The sequence below is a fragment of the Xiphias gladius genome, chromosome 12, assembly GCF_016859285.1.
Source record: "Xiphias gladius isolate SHS-SW01 ecotype Sanya breed wild chromosome 12, ASM1685928v1, whole genome shotgun sequence".
Lineage (NCBI taxonomy): Eukaryota > Metazoa > Chordata > Actinopteri > Istiophoriformes > Xiphiidae > Xiphias > Xiphias gladius.
The window spans coordinates 7,422,690-7,435,474 of NC_053411.1; the positions used below are offsets into that span (position 1 = coordinate 7,422,690).

General features: G+C 40.7%; 1 protein-coding gene across 2 annotated transcripts; it reads right to left on the reverse strand.

Annotated features, from left to right (window-relative positions):
• Positions 1–812: 812 nt before the first annotated feature.
• LOC120797645 lies at positions 813–12,036 on the reverse strand. Of its 2 annotated transcripts, XM_040141486.1 has the most exons (17): positions 11,726–12,035; positions 10,412–10,492; positions 9,553–9,633; positions 8,430–8,510; positions 7,504–7,584; positions 6,405–6,485; positions 5,559–5,639; positions 5,206–5,325; positions 4,745–4,837; positions 4,539–4,577; positions 4,360–4,380; positions 3,978–4,022; positions 3,783–3,824; positions 3,173–3,271; positions 2,921–2,945; positions 2,747–2,829; positions 813–1,843 (listed from the first exon to the last, which is right to left on the reverse strand). In XM_040141486.1, exons 1-17 carry the CDS (start codon positions 11,784–11,786, stop codon positions 1,830–1,832), a joined length of 1,128 nt encoding a protein of 375 aa, XP_039997420.1. In that variant the 5' UTR covers positions 11,787–12,035; the 3' UTR covers positions 813–1,829. The 2 variants fall into 2 exon arrangements, with proteins under 2 accessions (XP_039997420.1, XP_039997421.1); XM_040141487.1 differs by lacking the exon at positions 3,783–3,824 and having other exon boundaries at positions 11,726–12,036.
• Positions 12,037–12,785: the final 749 nt, after the last annotated feature.

The following is a 12,785-nucleotide window of genomic DNA, read 5'->3' on the forward strand; positions in this document are numbered from 1 at the left end:
TAGAGCCAGTGCTAATAACACCGTGTGTGAATCAATTCATAATGGAGGCCATGTTTACAAAATGGCAAAAGTCACTCAAATTTTTACCATGAAGTATGATTGATTCCACAAAACAGCAGATTTTATTCACACTGGCTATGAACTTATCCCTCCTGCACTTAATGAATGCTCTGTTTTGAACCTCAGGCAGTTACACAGAGTGAGATTTTTACACTGGTTGCCTAAATCTCACTCCTCTGTTAACAACCTCATGAAACGCCTCTGCAATAAACATTAGCTTTGGAACAGGGGGCAAAACCATGGCTGCCTCTTTGTCTTGTGTGGATTGTCTGCTCCCTCTCGTGGCGAATCACTGAACTGACACTGTGGGCGGTGACCTGTGTTTCGTACACGACATTACACTTCATTTACAAGCAACAAAAAGAAAAACAATGGCAGATTTGTTTTTTCAGTCTAAGCTGGCAGGATTATTGCATTCAATGAGTTCTTGCAGCCAAATAAGAAAACCTAATAACAATAAATATAGAGGCTAAAAATGCTCAATGTCATTAAGTGTCAGTATCATTTTGCAGCTAAAATTATTCACTTCCCCCATTATACATATCGGAAAAAAACTAACACTGTACTACATTATGTTATTAGAATAAATAACTGTTTAAAGATCCTGTCACTTTAAATATTTTGTAGAGCAAAGCTCTCAAACAACAATTAATAGTCATTTGACATATGCGATATCAAACCAAACTAACGTGCAAATAATGAAAAGGATAAGTTCAAGATAGCATCTGGTGAACTCAAACTGCACAACAAAACCATTTTTAGTGATTTATTGAGGAAACTGAACAACAAATTCCAGCCATGAAACAGTTCCAGTGTCTTTAAATACAATCCTCTGCATCTGCTTTACTTATTCCCTGTGCTTTAATGTTACATGTACTGAAAAACCACCATTACTGTAAAACACTTTTTATTACTTTGAGTTTAGCCACATGCACACACAAAATTGGTGGTGAATGTACAGTATTGTCCTGTTAGGTAAGATTGTTGGCCTAAAAAAAGGTTTCCAGTGGAGAAGCCTATTGGGGACCACCCCCTTTTAAAAAATACTTTACCGAGATACGTAAAAAGTAAAAATGGAGTACATCTCAAAAGAGCCTGTTCTTAACCATCTTTTGGTGATATTTAAGGAACCACACACACACACACACACACACACACACACACACACACACACACACACACACACAAACACACAGACACACACGCACACGCACACGCACACACACACACACACACACACACACACACACACAAAACAAACAAATGCAAGAAACCATCATAATCCTACGAGTAACAACACAACCAAAGGATAATTATAAAACTATGAAATGAACAGTGATTTATTACATCAAATATATGATGGATCCGAGGTCAGTGCACTTTACAGAAAACGTGTTTTGTGGTCCAACATGTAGACAGAAATGAGCTTTGCAGCTGTATTTAGGTTTGCATCAACAGTATACTGAAAATCTAGCTTATACTAGCATTTCAAAGAGATTTGCAGTTTTCAGTCCTTACTGGTTGAGAATAAGTTTCCTTATTCTGAGTTTTATGATCACAGTCTCCCCCACTGCTTCATAAAACTGTTTTCAGCACACAGAATCATACATGAAAACCGTTGTTCAATACTTTTCTGCTTCACAAAATGTTTCACAAAATTCACAAAAAAACAAAAACAAATTAAACATCTAAACAGTTCCTCCACAAGATCAGTATGTGGGTGAAAGCTGTGACTCATCCGCTGATTTTGATGTTACCTCTCTTCTTTTTTATCTCGCAGCAGCTGAAACACACGGAACAACAGAGGCAACTGATGAAACCACACTAGGATGAAACTGCATCTCTGTTATCAAAAAAAAACCTGAGAAATGATCAAAACAATTTTCTGAAATGTAAAAGGAAAAAAAAAGTGAGGATTTTTATGGTGGTACTTGCTGATATGATCTTTTTAAGTGCATTAAGTCAGTAAAAATGCATTTTTTGCCGGTGCGGTTTTAGTTCATGAGCATGGGATGTAAGTTTGTATCCATGTAGAGTGTATTCCTGACATATGGGTTGCAAGTTCTGCAGTCCCATAAGAATTTATAAAGCTACTATCCAAAGAAATCCAGTAGTCTGTATCAACATAAACGCTTTCTTCCTTAGCAAAATTCCTACAGCATGACTCCATTTCCCTGTGAGACTCTCAGCCAAGTCATCTAGGCCTGATTGTATTAGGGAAGGAAGGTAGAACATTTAGTGCCCGGATTTTTTTTCCATGGGTGGGGCGAAGGGGTACCGAGTCTGTGTACAAACCGCATATGACACATGCACCCCTAGATGTGCACATGCATTCACCCAACTAACAAACATGCACACGCCTGCAGCGTCGGGCCCACACTGACATTTACTGGCAACACAATAGCTCATGTCCAAAATAATCTGTGTTTATGTTAGGAAGTCACTATCTTTCAAGCCCTGCTGCTTGTTTGAGGGCGGGGGCTCAAAATCACAGGAAACACCTTCTGTTGCCCAGCTAAAGCCCCCAAAGCCCATACAGTACAATGAGATATTAAAAGCCAGTAACTTCCCTGGAATCATTGCAAATCCATGTCTGGAGAAACAGCTTTACCAAGTGATGGAAGAATGCACAAACAGAAGGAACCTGGAAGGAATTCTCACAGGAAATAGACACAGGGCCGCTCACCATTTTCTTCTCCACCTGACGACTTGACTCCGAGGAGCATGACACCATCTTTGGTGCTTTCAGGCCTGCTCTGGAAAGACGCGCTGTTTAAAGTCAAGAGAGACAGAGGGATGAAGGCTCTGCTTATTCAGACACCTTTAAAATACAGTCTGTAACCACGAGGTCCAAACTTACTTCTCAGTTCCAGTATCAATGGTTTCTGTAGAACAGGAGACAAGAGAAGACATTAACAAACACAAGCTATATTTTCACTGTAATCTCGCCGCTGAAATATGTATGCTTTGGTTGAAACGATTACACCTAAAATACATCCAGAGCCAGTATCCATTTGGTTTCAAAACTCTCGAACAATAAGCCCCTTAAATTTGACGGTAAATAGATGCACTGTACATTAGTGCATCGTACCGTCTACTTTTTTACATGCACCTGTGTGATCGTTGACCTTCTTGCATTTGAATTTGAGGATGATGGCGGCAGCAGCTACAACCAAGACGACAGGCAGCAGAATCCACCACAGCCTTCGGTCTGAGGGTAAAACAGAAGGAGACCTTCAACAAAATGAGAGACCAGAGATGGAGCAGTTGCAGCCGCTCCAAGTTGAAAAAAAATATGGCCTTTAATGACCATTTCACAATGAGGCCAATTAATATAACTTTAAAACCTCCACACTGCATCGGCAATACCCATCATCTTTATAAGTTCGACAGTTAAAATACTGAGCTACAGGTTATTGTGCCTTGTTAGGATAATCTGTCTGTAAAACAAAACTGATTGAATATACTCTGTGTTCAGTGCAGATTAGAAAAATGTTAGCATACTAACATGCTAAACTAACATGCTAAACTAACATGATGGTGAACATGTGAAAGTTAGCATTTAGCTAAAAGGGCCGGTGCACAGAGCTGCCAGCACGGTTGTAGACCCCTTAGTCTTGTTAAACTTTGAGAGGCTGCGGCTGCAGCATCACTGATTTTTATTTGTGGGGTATGATCAACAAGTTCGGCCGAGTACAGTTCAGTAGAGTTCAGTACTTTACCTGATTGGGGGAATTTGGTTTTCTTATCATCCATCTGAGAATCTTTCAAAACAATGTCTTTGATTAGTTTCCTGCCCCTTTTATCGCCAATCAGCATGATTAAAAATGATATATTTTTTAACAACATTCATTCCTCAATCATGGCTTCATAAGCAGAAAAACCATAATCAGGTATGGTAGTACAGTATAACTTACCAGCACCATTATTTCCATTCTTTTCTGTATTGACTTGAGGTATCTCTGGAAGTGGAACGGTTTGACGGGTGATCATATTGAAATAAATTAATCAATTAATGACATAGGAAAACACAACAAGCCAATCAAGAGTTCTGTATTGAACTATCCACACAAATCAATGTATCGCAGATTTTATTCATCATTATGGATACCAGCTTGTGGTTATGATGTAGTTCAAAATTGACATTGTCATGGACATGTGAAGATGCTTGTTTGTAATTATATGGCATATTATGTTGGCATTTAATTTTTTTTTAATGACTGTTTATATACATATATATAAAGAATAAAAGAATAAGAAACATGTACAAACATAATGTATACAAATGATATACTGTACCTGGGACTGGAGTATTTGTGCCTGTGGACAATAAGGATCAGTACATCTTAATTTGATTAAAACCTTAAATGCTGTTTATGTCTACACTATTCTTAAATGAACTTTTTAACAATTCATTTGAAATGGTTTTGAGACAATCATGAAAACAAGAAGTGATCTTATTTTATGTTGGTACGTACCTTTGCTTTTTTTTGGTTTTTCAGTGCTCTCACTGTGTCCTAACAAAATTTAAAGTAGTTTAGATGCTGGTTTAAATACAGATGTCTTTTAAAAAAGATGACATCCAGGACCATCATGTCATGCTCTCATGCCAGGAAAACCGATAACATATTAAGTGTTACAAACATTAATCATCTCTCTTCTGCTATTACTGATGATGTACTACCTGGAGCAGATGAAGTCTTTATCCCTGTCTCAGAGTGGTTGCCTTGTTTTGGAGTGTGAGACAGTCTTGGTTGCCAAGTGTCATTTTTCAAAGCTAATAGACAAAAGAAAAAAAATCTCATTTTAATATAACAAATCTCAAATAGTACTTTGTTACTTTTTGTAATTTTGGCCAATATTTCCTAGTCTGCCACATTTTTTATTACTTAAACTTTTTATAATTCTGTCACACCGAGTAACAGGAAATAAGGCATAGTTCTTAAATAAAGGGAGCTTAGATTAACTAATTTTACATACATGATGGACCCAGACACACTTTAATCTGCTACCATCACACTAACTTTGCAAAAGCACATTTTGTTTGGGTTACAAATGGAGTTCGCTCATTTACATTTTCGTACAGCTGCATATCATCACCAAACAAATCTAAAAAATGCAAAATAAATTCAAGGAATGTCTAACTTTCATCGTCTGTCCGGGGAACAGCTGGAGATATAATGGTCACGTTTGTCCTGTGGTTTGTAGGCTTTTCTGTAGGTGGATGAGGCATCCCAGTGGTTGGTGCTGAAGGGTTAGTTTTTGCTAGGAAAAAAAAAAAGGGGGGGGGGGGTTGAGTACCCTCGCATCAGGTGCAGATTTTTTTATCTTCGGACTGAGTCCAGTCATTGTGCTAAGCTAAGCTGACAGGTTGCTGACTGTAGCCTTATATTTAATTTACAAACATCAGACTGGTATTGGTCTTCTCATCTTACTCTACGCCAGAAAGCAAACCAGCATGTTTCCGAAACGTAGAACTGTTGCTGCAATAGACTTACCTGTTGCCATTCCCGCCTCTGCCGTTGTAAGCACCTGTTCTGGCGTCTTGTTTCCTGCGTCGACTGACTCATCTGGTGAACCTATAACGCAGAAACACATCTGTGAGCTTACAGACATGTTACACTACGGTCGTGCAGCCAGTACCCACTTGCATGATGTGCGCTGTGTGAATATGAAAAGAGATTTTAGAATATCATGTCTTTTTGTGAACTATGTTCATTCACAGAGTGGTGTTAGACGTTTTATGAGCCCGTCTCGTGACATTTTATTAACTGCTGCTAACTTTTTGCTAGAGCTATTTTCAGAACTTTAAGGGGAGGTCCAGGTCAAGTCTCAAGTATTTTGGAGCAAGCATCTTAGAGGAAGTCCCAGGTGAAGTCTTGTGTCCCTTACGTCATTTGAAAGAAGCCCAAGCCAGGACTCCTGTATTTCAGAGCCAATCTCAAGTCATTTAATTTATTTGAAATTAGTCCAAGCAAGTCCGGAGTCCTTTACATCAATCAAAATATGTCCAAGTCAGGTTTCAAGTATTAAAGTGCAAACATCAAGTCAAAACTTAAGTCCAATAATTCATTTGAGACAAGTCCAAGTCAAGTGTTTTGGAGCAAGTCTCAAGTCTTTTAAGTCATTCGAGACGAGTCCAAGTAAAGTCTCAAGAGTTTTGGTGTAAGTGTTAATTAAAGTCTAAAGTCATATCTATAGTCCTTAGGGACGAGTCCTAGTCAAGTTGCAGGTTTTCACAAGCAAGGAACATCAGACTGGTATTGGTCTTCTCATCTTACTCTACGCCAGAAAGCAAACCAGCATGTTTCCAAAACGTAGAACTGTTGCTGCAATAGACTTACCTGTTGCCATTCCCGCCTCTGCCGTTGTAAGCACCTGTTCTGGCGTCTTGTTTCCTGCGTCGACTGACTCATCTGGTGAACCTATAACGCAGAAACACATCTGTGAGCTTACACACATGTTCCACCACGGTCGTGCAGCCGGTACCCACTTGCATGATGTGCGCTGTCTGAATATTTGAAAGAGATTTTAGAATATCATGTCTTTTTGTTTCAGGTGAAACCAGAATGAACTATGTTCATTCACAGAGCGGTGTTAAACGTTTTATGAGCCCGTCTCGTGACATTTTATTAACTGAAGAAGAGTTCATTTGTCACTGAAGAGTAATTTCAGTCACATGTCAGCAGCAATGAAGCTGAGTCCAGTTCTGTGCTTACAGTCACTGAGTACCACGATCACTAAACCACCCTACTTGCTCTTATGCCCTATTTCCTCACTGTCTGAAGTCAGAGGGCAATATTTAAAACCAATGTGTTATCTAGGAATTCAAATGCTTCATGAAAAAACACCAGCAAAACCCAGTCTGTCTGCGTAAAAACATTTCCTCAGACATCCTCTATTTTAGGTTCAAAGTTGTATGCATTTCATCATCAGCTAGGTTTCAAGTTTTACAAAGTGCCAGCTGGGGATCAAGTCAAAGTTCTTAGTGGGGGAGAGGCGACGGCGTTTTGAGGTGGATATCCTCTGCTCACAGTGCTGCGGCAGTGTGAAGCTGCATCCTGTCCCAGACACACTATTGTTGTCCCCCCTGACCTGTGCAGTCACGCTTCCTGTCTTCACTGTTGTCAGCTGGGGTCCTATTCAACATATTTCACACCAGGGAACTCACCGAAGGGCTGAAGTGCATGTTTGCGCTCTGACAACATGCAGCTCTGTCTGGCTCTGTGGTCCTCATCAGGAAAAGAAAAAGCAGCTCTTCTTGCCGGAGATGTTTCAAGTCAAGCTTCAGGTATTTTAGTCCTTAGGGACGAGTCCTAGTCAAGTTGCAGGTTTTCACAAGCAAGAAACATCAGAGTGGTATTGGTCTTCTCATCTTACTCTACGCCAGAAAGCAAACCAGCATGTTTCCGAAACGTAGAACTGTTGCTGCAATAGACTTACCTGTTGCCATTCTCGCCTCTGCCGTTGTAAGCACCTGTTCTGGCGTCTTGTTTCCTGCGTCGACTGACTCATCTGGTGAACCTATAACGCAGAAACACACCTGTGAGCTTACAGACATGTTCCACCACGGTCGTGCAGCCAGTACCCACTTGCATGATGTGCGCTGTCTGAATATTTAAAAGAGATTTTAGAATATCATGTCTTTTTGTTTCAGGTGAAACCAGAATGAACTATGTTCATTCAGTGTTAAACGTTTTATGAGCCCGTCTCGTGACATTTTATTAACTGCTGCTAACTTTTTTGCTATATAATTTCAGTCACATGTCAGCAGCACTGAAGCTGAGTCTCAGAAGTGCTTACAGTGAGAGCAATCTAAAACCAATTTAGCTCAAGTTCTTAGACTGTCTGAAGTCGAGGTGAAGTCTTGTGTCCTCTAGAATTCATTTGACAAATTAGTCAAAACACAAGCCAGGACTCCTGTATTTCAGACAATCTCAAGTCATTTGCATCATTCTTGTTTGGCAAAGTTTAGAAGTCCGGTCCTCACCCATCAATGTCAAAGTCAGGAGGTTTCAAGTATGATAGTGCAAACATCAAGGTAAAACTTAAGTCCAATAATTCATTTTGGGACCTGTCCAGTCACGGACTGTTGAGCAAGTCTGGGGTCCTAGTCAACATATTTCAAGTCACCGAAGGGCTGAAGTCCATGTCAGCGCCTCAAACATGCAGCCTGTTAAGCAGTTTTGCCGTAGTGTTAATTAAAGTCTAAAGTCATATCTATAGTCCTTAGGGACGAGTCCTAGTCAAGTTGCAGGTTTTCACAAGCAAGGAACATCAGACTGGTATTGGTCTTCTCATCTTACTCTACGCCAGAAAGCAAACCAGCATGTTTCCGAAACGTAGAACTGTTGCTGCAATAGACTTACCTGTTGCCATTCTCGCCTCTGCTGTTGTAAGCACCTGTTCTGGCGTCTTGTTTCCTGCGTCGACTGACTCATCTGGTGAACCTATAACGCAGAAACACACCTGTGAGCTTACAGACATGTTCCACCACGGTCGTGCAGCCAGTACCCACTTGCATGATGTGCGCTGTCTGAATATTTAAAAGAGATTTTAGAATATCATGTCTTTTTGTTTCAGGTGAAACCAGAATGAACTATGTTCATTCAGTGTTAAATGTTTTATGAGCCCGTCTCGTGACATTTTATTAACTGAAGAAGAGTTCATTTGTCACTGAAGAGTAATTTCAGTCACATGTCAGCAGCACTGAAGCTGAGTCCAGTTCTGTGCTTACAGTCACTGAGTACCACGATCACTAAACCACCCTACTTGCTCTTATGCCCTATTTCCTCACTGTCTGAAGTCAGAGGGCAATATTTAAAACCAATGTGTTATCTAGGAATTCAAAATGCTTCCATGACAAAAACACCAGCACCAGTCTGTCTGCGTAAAACATTTCCTCAGACATCCTCTATTTTAGGTTCAAAGTTGTATGCATTTGCATCATTCTTGTTTGGCACAGCTTTAAAGGCCAGCGTCTGAGACAAAGACGTGTCCTCACTCCAAGTGTCAGACTGGGGATGCAAAGTCAAGATAGTGGAGGAGGCGACGGCGTTTTGAGGTGGATATCCTCTGCTCACAGTGCTGCGGCAGTGTGAAGCTGCATCCTGTCCCAGACACACTATTGTTGTCCCCCCTGACCTGTGCAGTCACGCTTCCTGTCTTCACTGTTGTCAGCTGGGGTCCTATTCAACATATTTCACACCAGGGAACTCACCGAAGGGCTGAAGTGCATGTTTGCGCTCTGACAACATGCAGCTCTGTCTGGCTCTGTGGTCCTCATCAGGAAAAGAAAAAGCAGCTCTTCTTGCCGGAGATGTTTCAAGTCAAGCTTCAGGTATTTTAGTCCTTAGGGACGAGTCCTAGTCAAGTTGCAGGTTTTCACAAGCAAGAAACATCAGACTGGTATTGGTCTTCTCATCTTACTCTACGCCAGAAAGCAAACCAGCATGTTTCCGAAACGTAGAACTGTTGCTGCAATAGACTTACCCGTTGCCATTCTCGCCTCTGCCGTTGTAAGCACCTGTTCTGGCGTCTTGTTTCCTGCGTCGACTGACTCATCTGGTGAACCTATAATGCAGAAACACATCTGTGAGCTTACACACATGTTCCACCACGGTCGTGCAGCCGGTACCCACTTGAATGATGTGCGCTGTCTGAATATTTAAAAGAGATTTTAGAATATCATGTCTTTTTGTTTCAGGTGAAACCAGAATGAACTATGTTCATTCAGTGTTAAACGTTTTATGAGCCCGTCTCGTGACATTTTATTAACTGCTGCTAACTTTTTGCTAGAGCTATTTTCAGAACTTTAAGGGGAGGTCCAGGTCAAGTCTCAAGTATTTTGGAGCAAGCATCTTAGAGGAAGTCCCAGGTGAAGTCTTGTGTCCCTTACGTCATTTGAAAGAAGCCCAAGCCAGGACTCCTGTATTTCAGAGCCAATCTCAAGTCATTTAATTTATTTGAAATTAGTCCAAGGCAAGTCCGGAGTCCTTTACATCAATCAAAATATGTCCAAGTCAGGTTTCAAGTATTAAAGTGCAAACATCAAGTCAAAACTTAAGTCCAATAATTCATTTGAGACAAGTCCAAGTCAAGTGTTTTGGAGCAAGGCTCAAGTCTTTTAAGTCATTCGAGACGAGTCCAAGTCAAGTCTCAAGAGTTTTGGTGTAAGTGTTAATTAAAGTCTAAAGTCATATCTATAGTCCTTAGGGACGAGTCCTTGTCAAGTTGCAGGTTTTCACAAGCAAGAAACATCAGAGTGGTATTGGTCTTCTCATCTTACTCTACGCCAGAAAGCAAACCAGCATGTTTCCGAAACGTAGAACTGTTGCTGCAATAGACTTACCTGTTGCCATTCCCGCCTCTGCCGTTGTAAGCACCTGTTCTTGCGTCTTGTTTCCTGTGTCGACTGACTCATCTGATGAACCTATAACGCAGAAACACACCTGTGAGCTTACACACATGTTCCACTACGGTCGTGCAGCCGGTACCCACTTGAATGATGTGCGCTGTGTGAATATGAAAAGAGATTTTAGAGTATCATGTCTTTTTGTGAACTATGTTCATTCACAGAGTGGTGTTAGACGTTTCATGAGCCCGTCTCATGAGATTTTATGAACTGAAGAAGAGTTCATTTGTCACTGAAGAGTAATTTCAGTCACATGTAAGCAGCACTGAAGCTGAGTCTGGTTTTGTGCTCACAGTCACTGACTCTGCTTGGTGAGCAGTCGCCAGGGTGAGGGTGTTTCCTCCAGATGTTTACGGCTAAATGTTGGAAGTAGTTTTGTTGCCAGTTGGGACGTTTCGGTCCCCGGACAATACTCTGTTGTCTCTGTGAGAGAGGGGGCAGTTTGGTTCCCACTGGATATCAGCTGTTAGATCACCTATCTGCCCTGTGCAGAACAGTTAAGAGTTCTTTTGGCTCTGCGTAAGGAAAACAAACAAATCAAGAGCCACCCTCTTTTTCCTCTTCTTCAACCAAGAGACCCTCATTAGTCACTTGTGCACTTGAAGTTTTTCTTTCCTGATGTTTAGATGTGCGCTCAATAAAAAAATAAATTTTTCCTTCACTTTGATTAAATATGGCTGAATAATAAACTACTTGCAATCTTTTTTTCTTACTTGTTAGTACATAAGTCTATAATAAAAGTGGAGGACAGCTGAAGGAATGCACACACAAAGCTTATCTCTTCCTTGATAAATGGAAATAGACTCTTTGAGTGGATGTCTCCGAGGTAATGTTCAAAGTGTGAGTATCTTTTGAACAACACTGTGATCTTTATCTTTGCACATACCACAATAAAACTAAATTACATGAGAAAAACCACGAGTAAGGCATGTATCATATTCAATCTTGAACAATTCTTGCTGCGCGACACAGAACCAATACCAATAATTAGTCAAGTCAGCTCGATAGAAAACACCAAATGTGGAAATGTTTTAACACTATAAGATATTGGATTCAGTTTTTCTTTTATACACAGGGAGGGAGGCCATTTTTTAAAATAATCTTCCCTGTACCGTTTATGCGCAGACACAAGGCTGAAAGAAAATGATCTTAGTTAAGGAAAGCTGAAGAACCCCGAGAGCCCTCAGCTCTGTTTCTGTGGATCTCAAAAGCATGTATTCCGGCCAAAAGCAGTTTGAATGGTTTCCCTACCTGGCGTGAAGACATGGACAGATGCTAGCAGTAGGAGGACAAGAACCCTGGCAGTCTTCATGGTGATTCAGCAGCCGCGATCCCCTCTGACTTTGCCCTCAGACTCCAACTGTGTCGCCAGTGGAAAAGGTGTCCAAGCTCGGGCGCTCGGCTGCTGGTGCTTATTTTGGCACTTCCTTTAGATAAAGAAGGGGAGGAAATACACTGGCTTCCCTTCCTGACGTAAAGTGGGTGGCTATGGAGACACAGAACAAGGCAGCCAGTGTGTGAAAACCTAAGTCCATTTAATAGGAATTACATTTTTGAAATAATGTGTTTGACCGCATCGAAAAGTCCCATCACTTATTTTTCCTGCTCTGTGACTAGTTGACCAGTTGGGCAGAGACTGGGACGTACCAAAGACAGAGGAAAAACAAATTCATTTATTATCACTCAGATTAAAGATGTAAACAAAGAACAATTATATGACAAGAAAACATAAACAAGATGTGACATGATAAACTTTGTGACAGTAGCACTGACTCAGTAGCCTCATCCAGGGAAAACAGGAACCACTTGCACCATATGCAAACGCACGCACTGGCACACACACACACACACACACACTGTCACATGTTCAGGATTCATGCATCAACAAAACAAACCCAAAAATATAATCACAAAATGGCAGTTTGTTTTGTTAAAAGCGATTGGAACAGCCCAAGGGAGCTCCTCAAATTCCTGCCATGACGTTTCACTATTCTCCATTGTTTATGGAACAGTTTCTCCAGAGAGCATGGAGGTGACCTTAGATGGATCAAAATGCAGACTTTCTGAAAGGTTCAGTCTTATTTCCACTCATAAGTTAAATGGGTCCTTCAACTCTTGAATGTTTTTCAATAAAGGAAAAAAAAAACCAAAACAGGACAAAAAAAAAAAACACCCATTATTTTATATATGTCAGATGATCGTGGCTTTTAAGCAGTTGTGTGACACAAACATTAAACATTGGCTGCTCACTACTAGTCTCGCAGCTCATGGCATCGTCTCTCTGACATCGAACTCGCTTCGTCTTCATATT

Excerpts from the sequence above, each read along its gene's own strand:
- LOC120797645 (XM_040141486.1), bottom strand. The coding sequence starts at position 11,786 with ATGAAGACTGCCAGGGTTCTTGTCCTCCTACTGCTAGCATCTGTCCAT. Across the intron at positions 4,838-5,205 it reads TCCCCGGACAGACGATGAAA|CTTTGAAAAATGACACTTGG; the intron begins GTTAGACATTCC and ends TTTGTCTATTAG. Across the intron at positions 4,023-4,359 it reads CACAAATACTCCAGTCCCAG|AGATACCTCAAGTCAATACA; the intron begins GTACAGTATATC and ends TTCCACTTCCAG.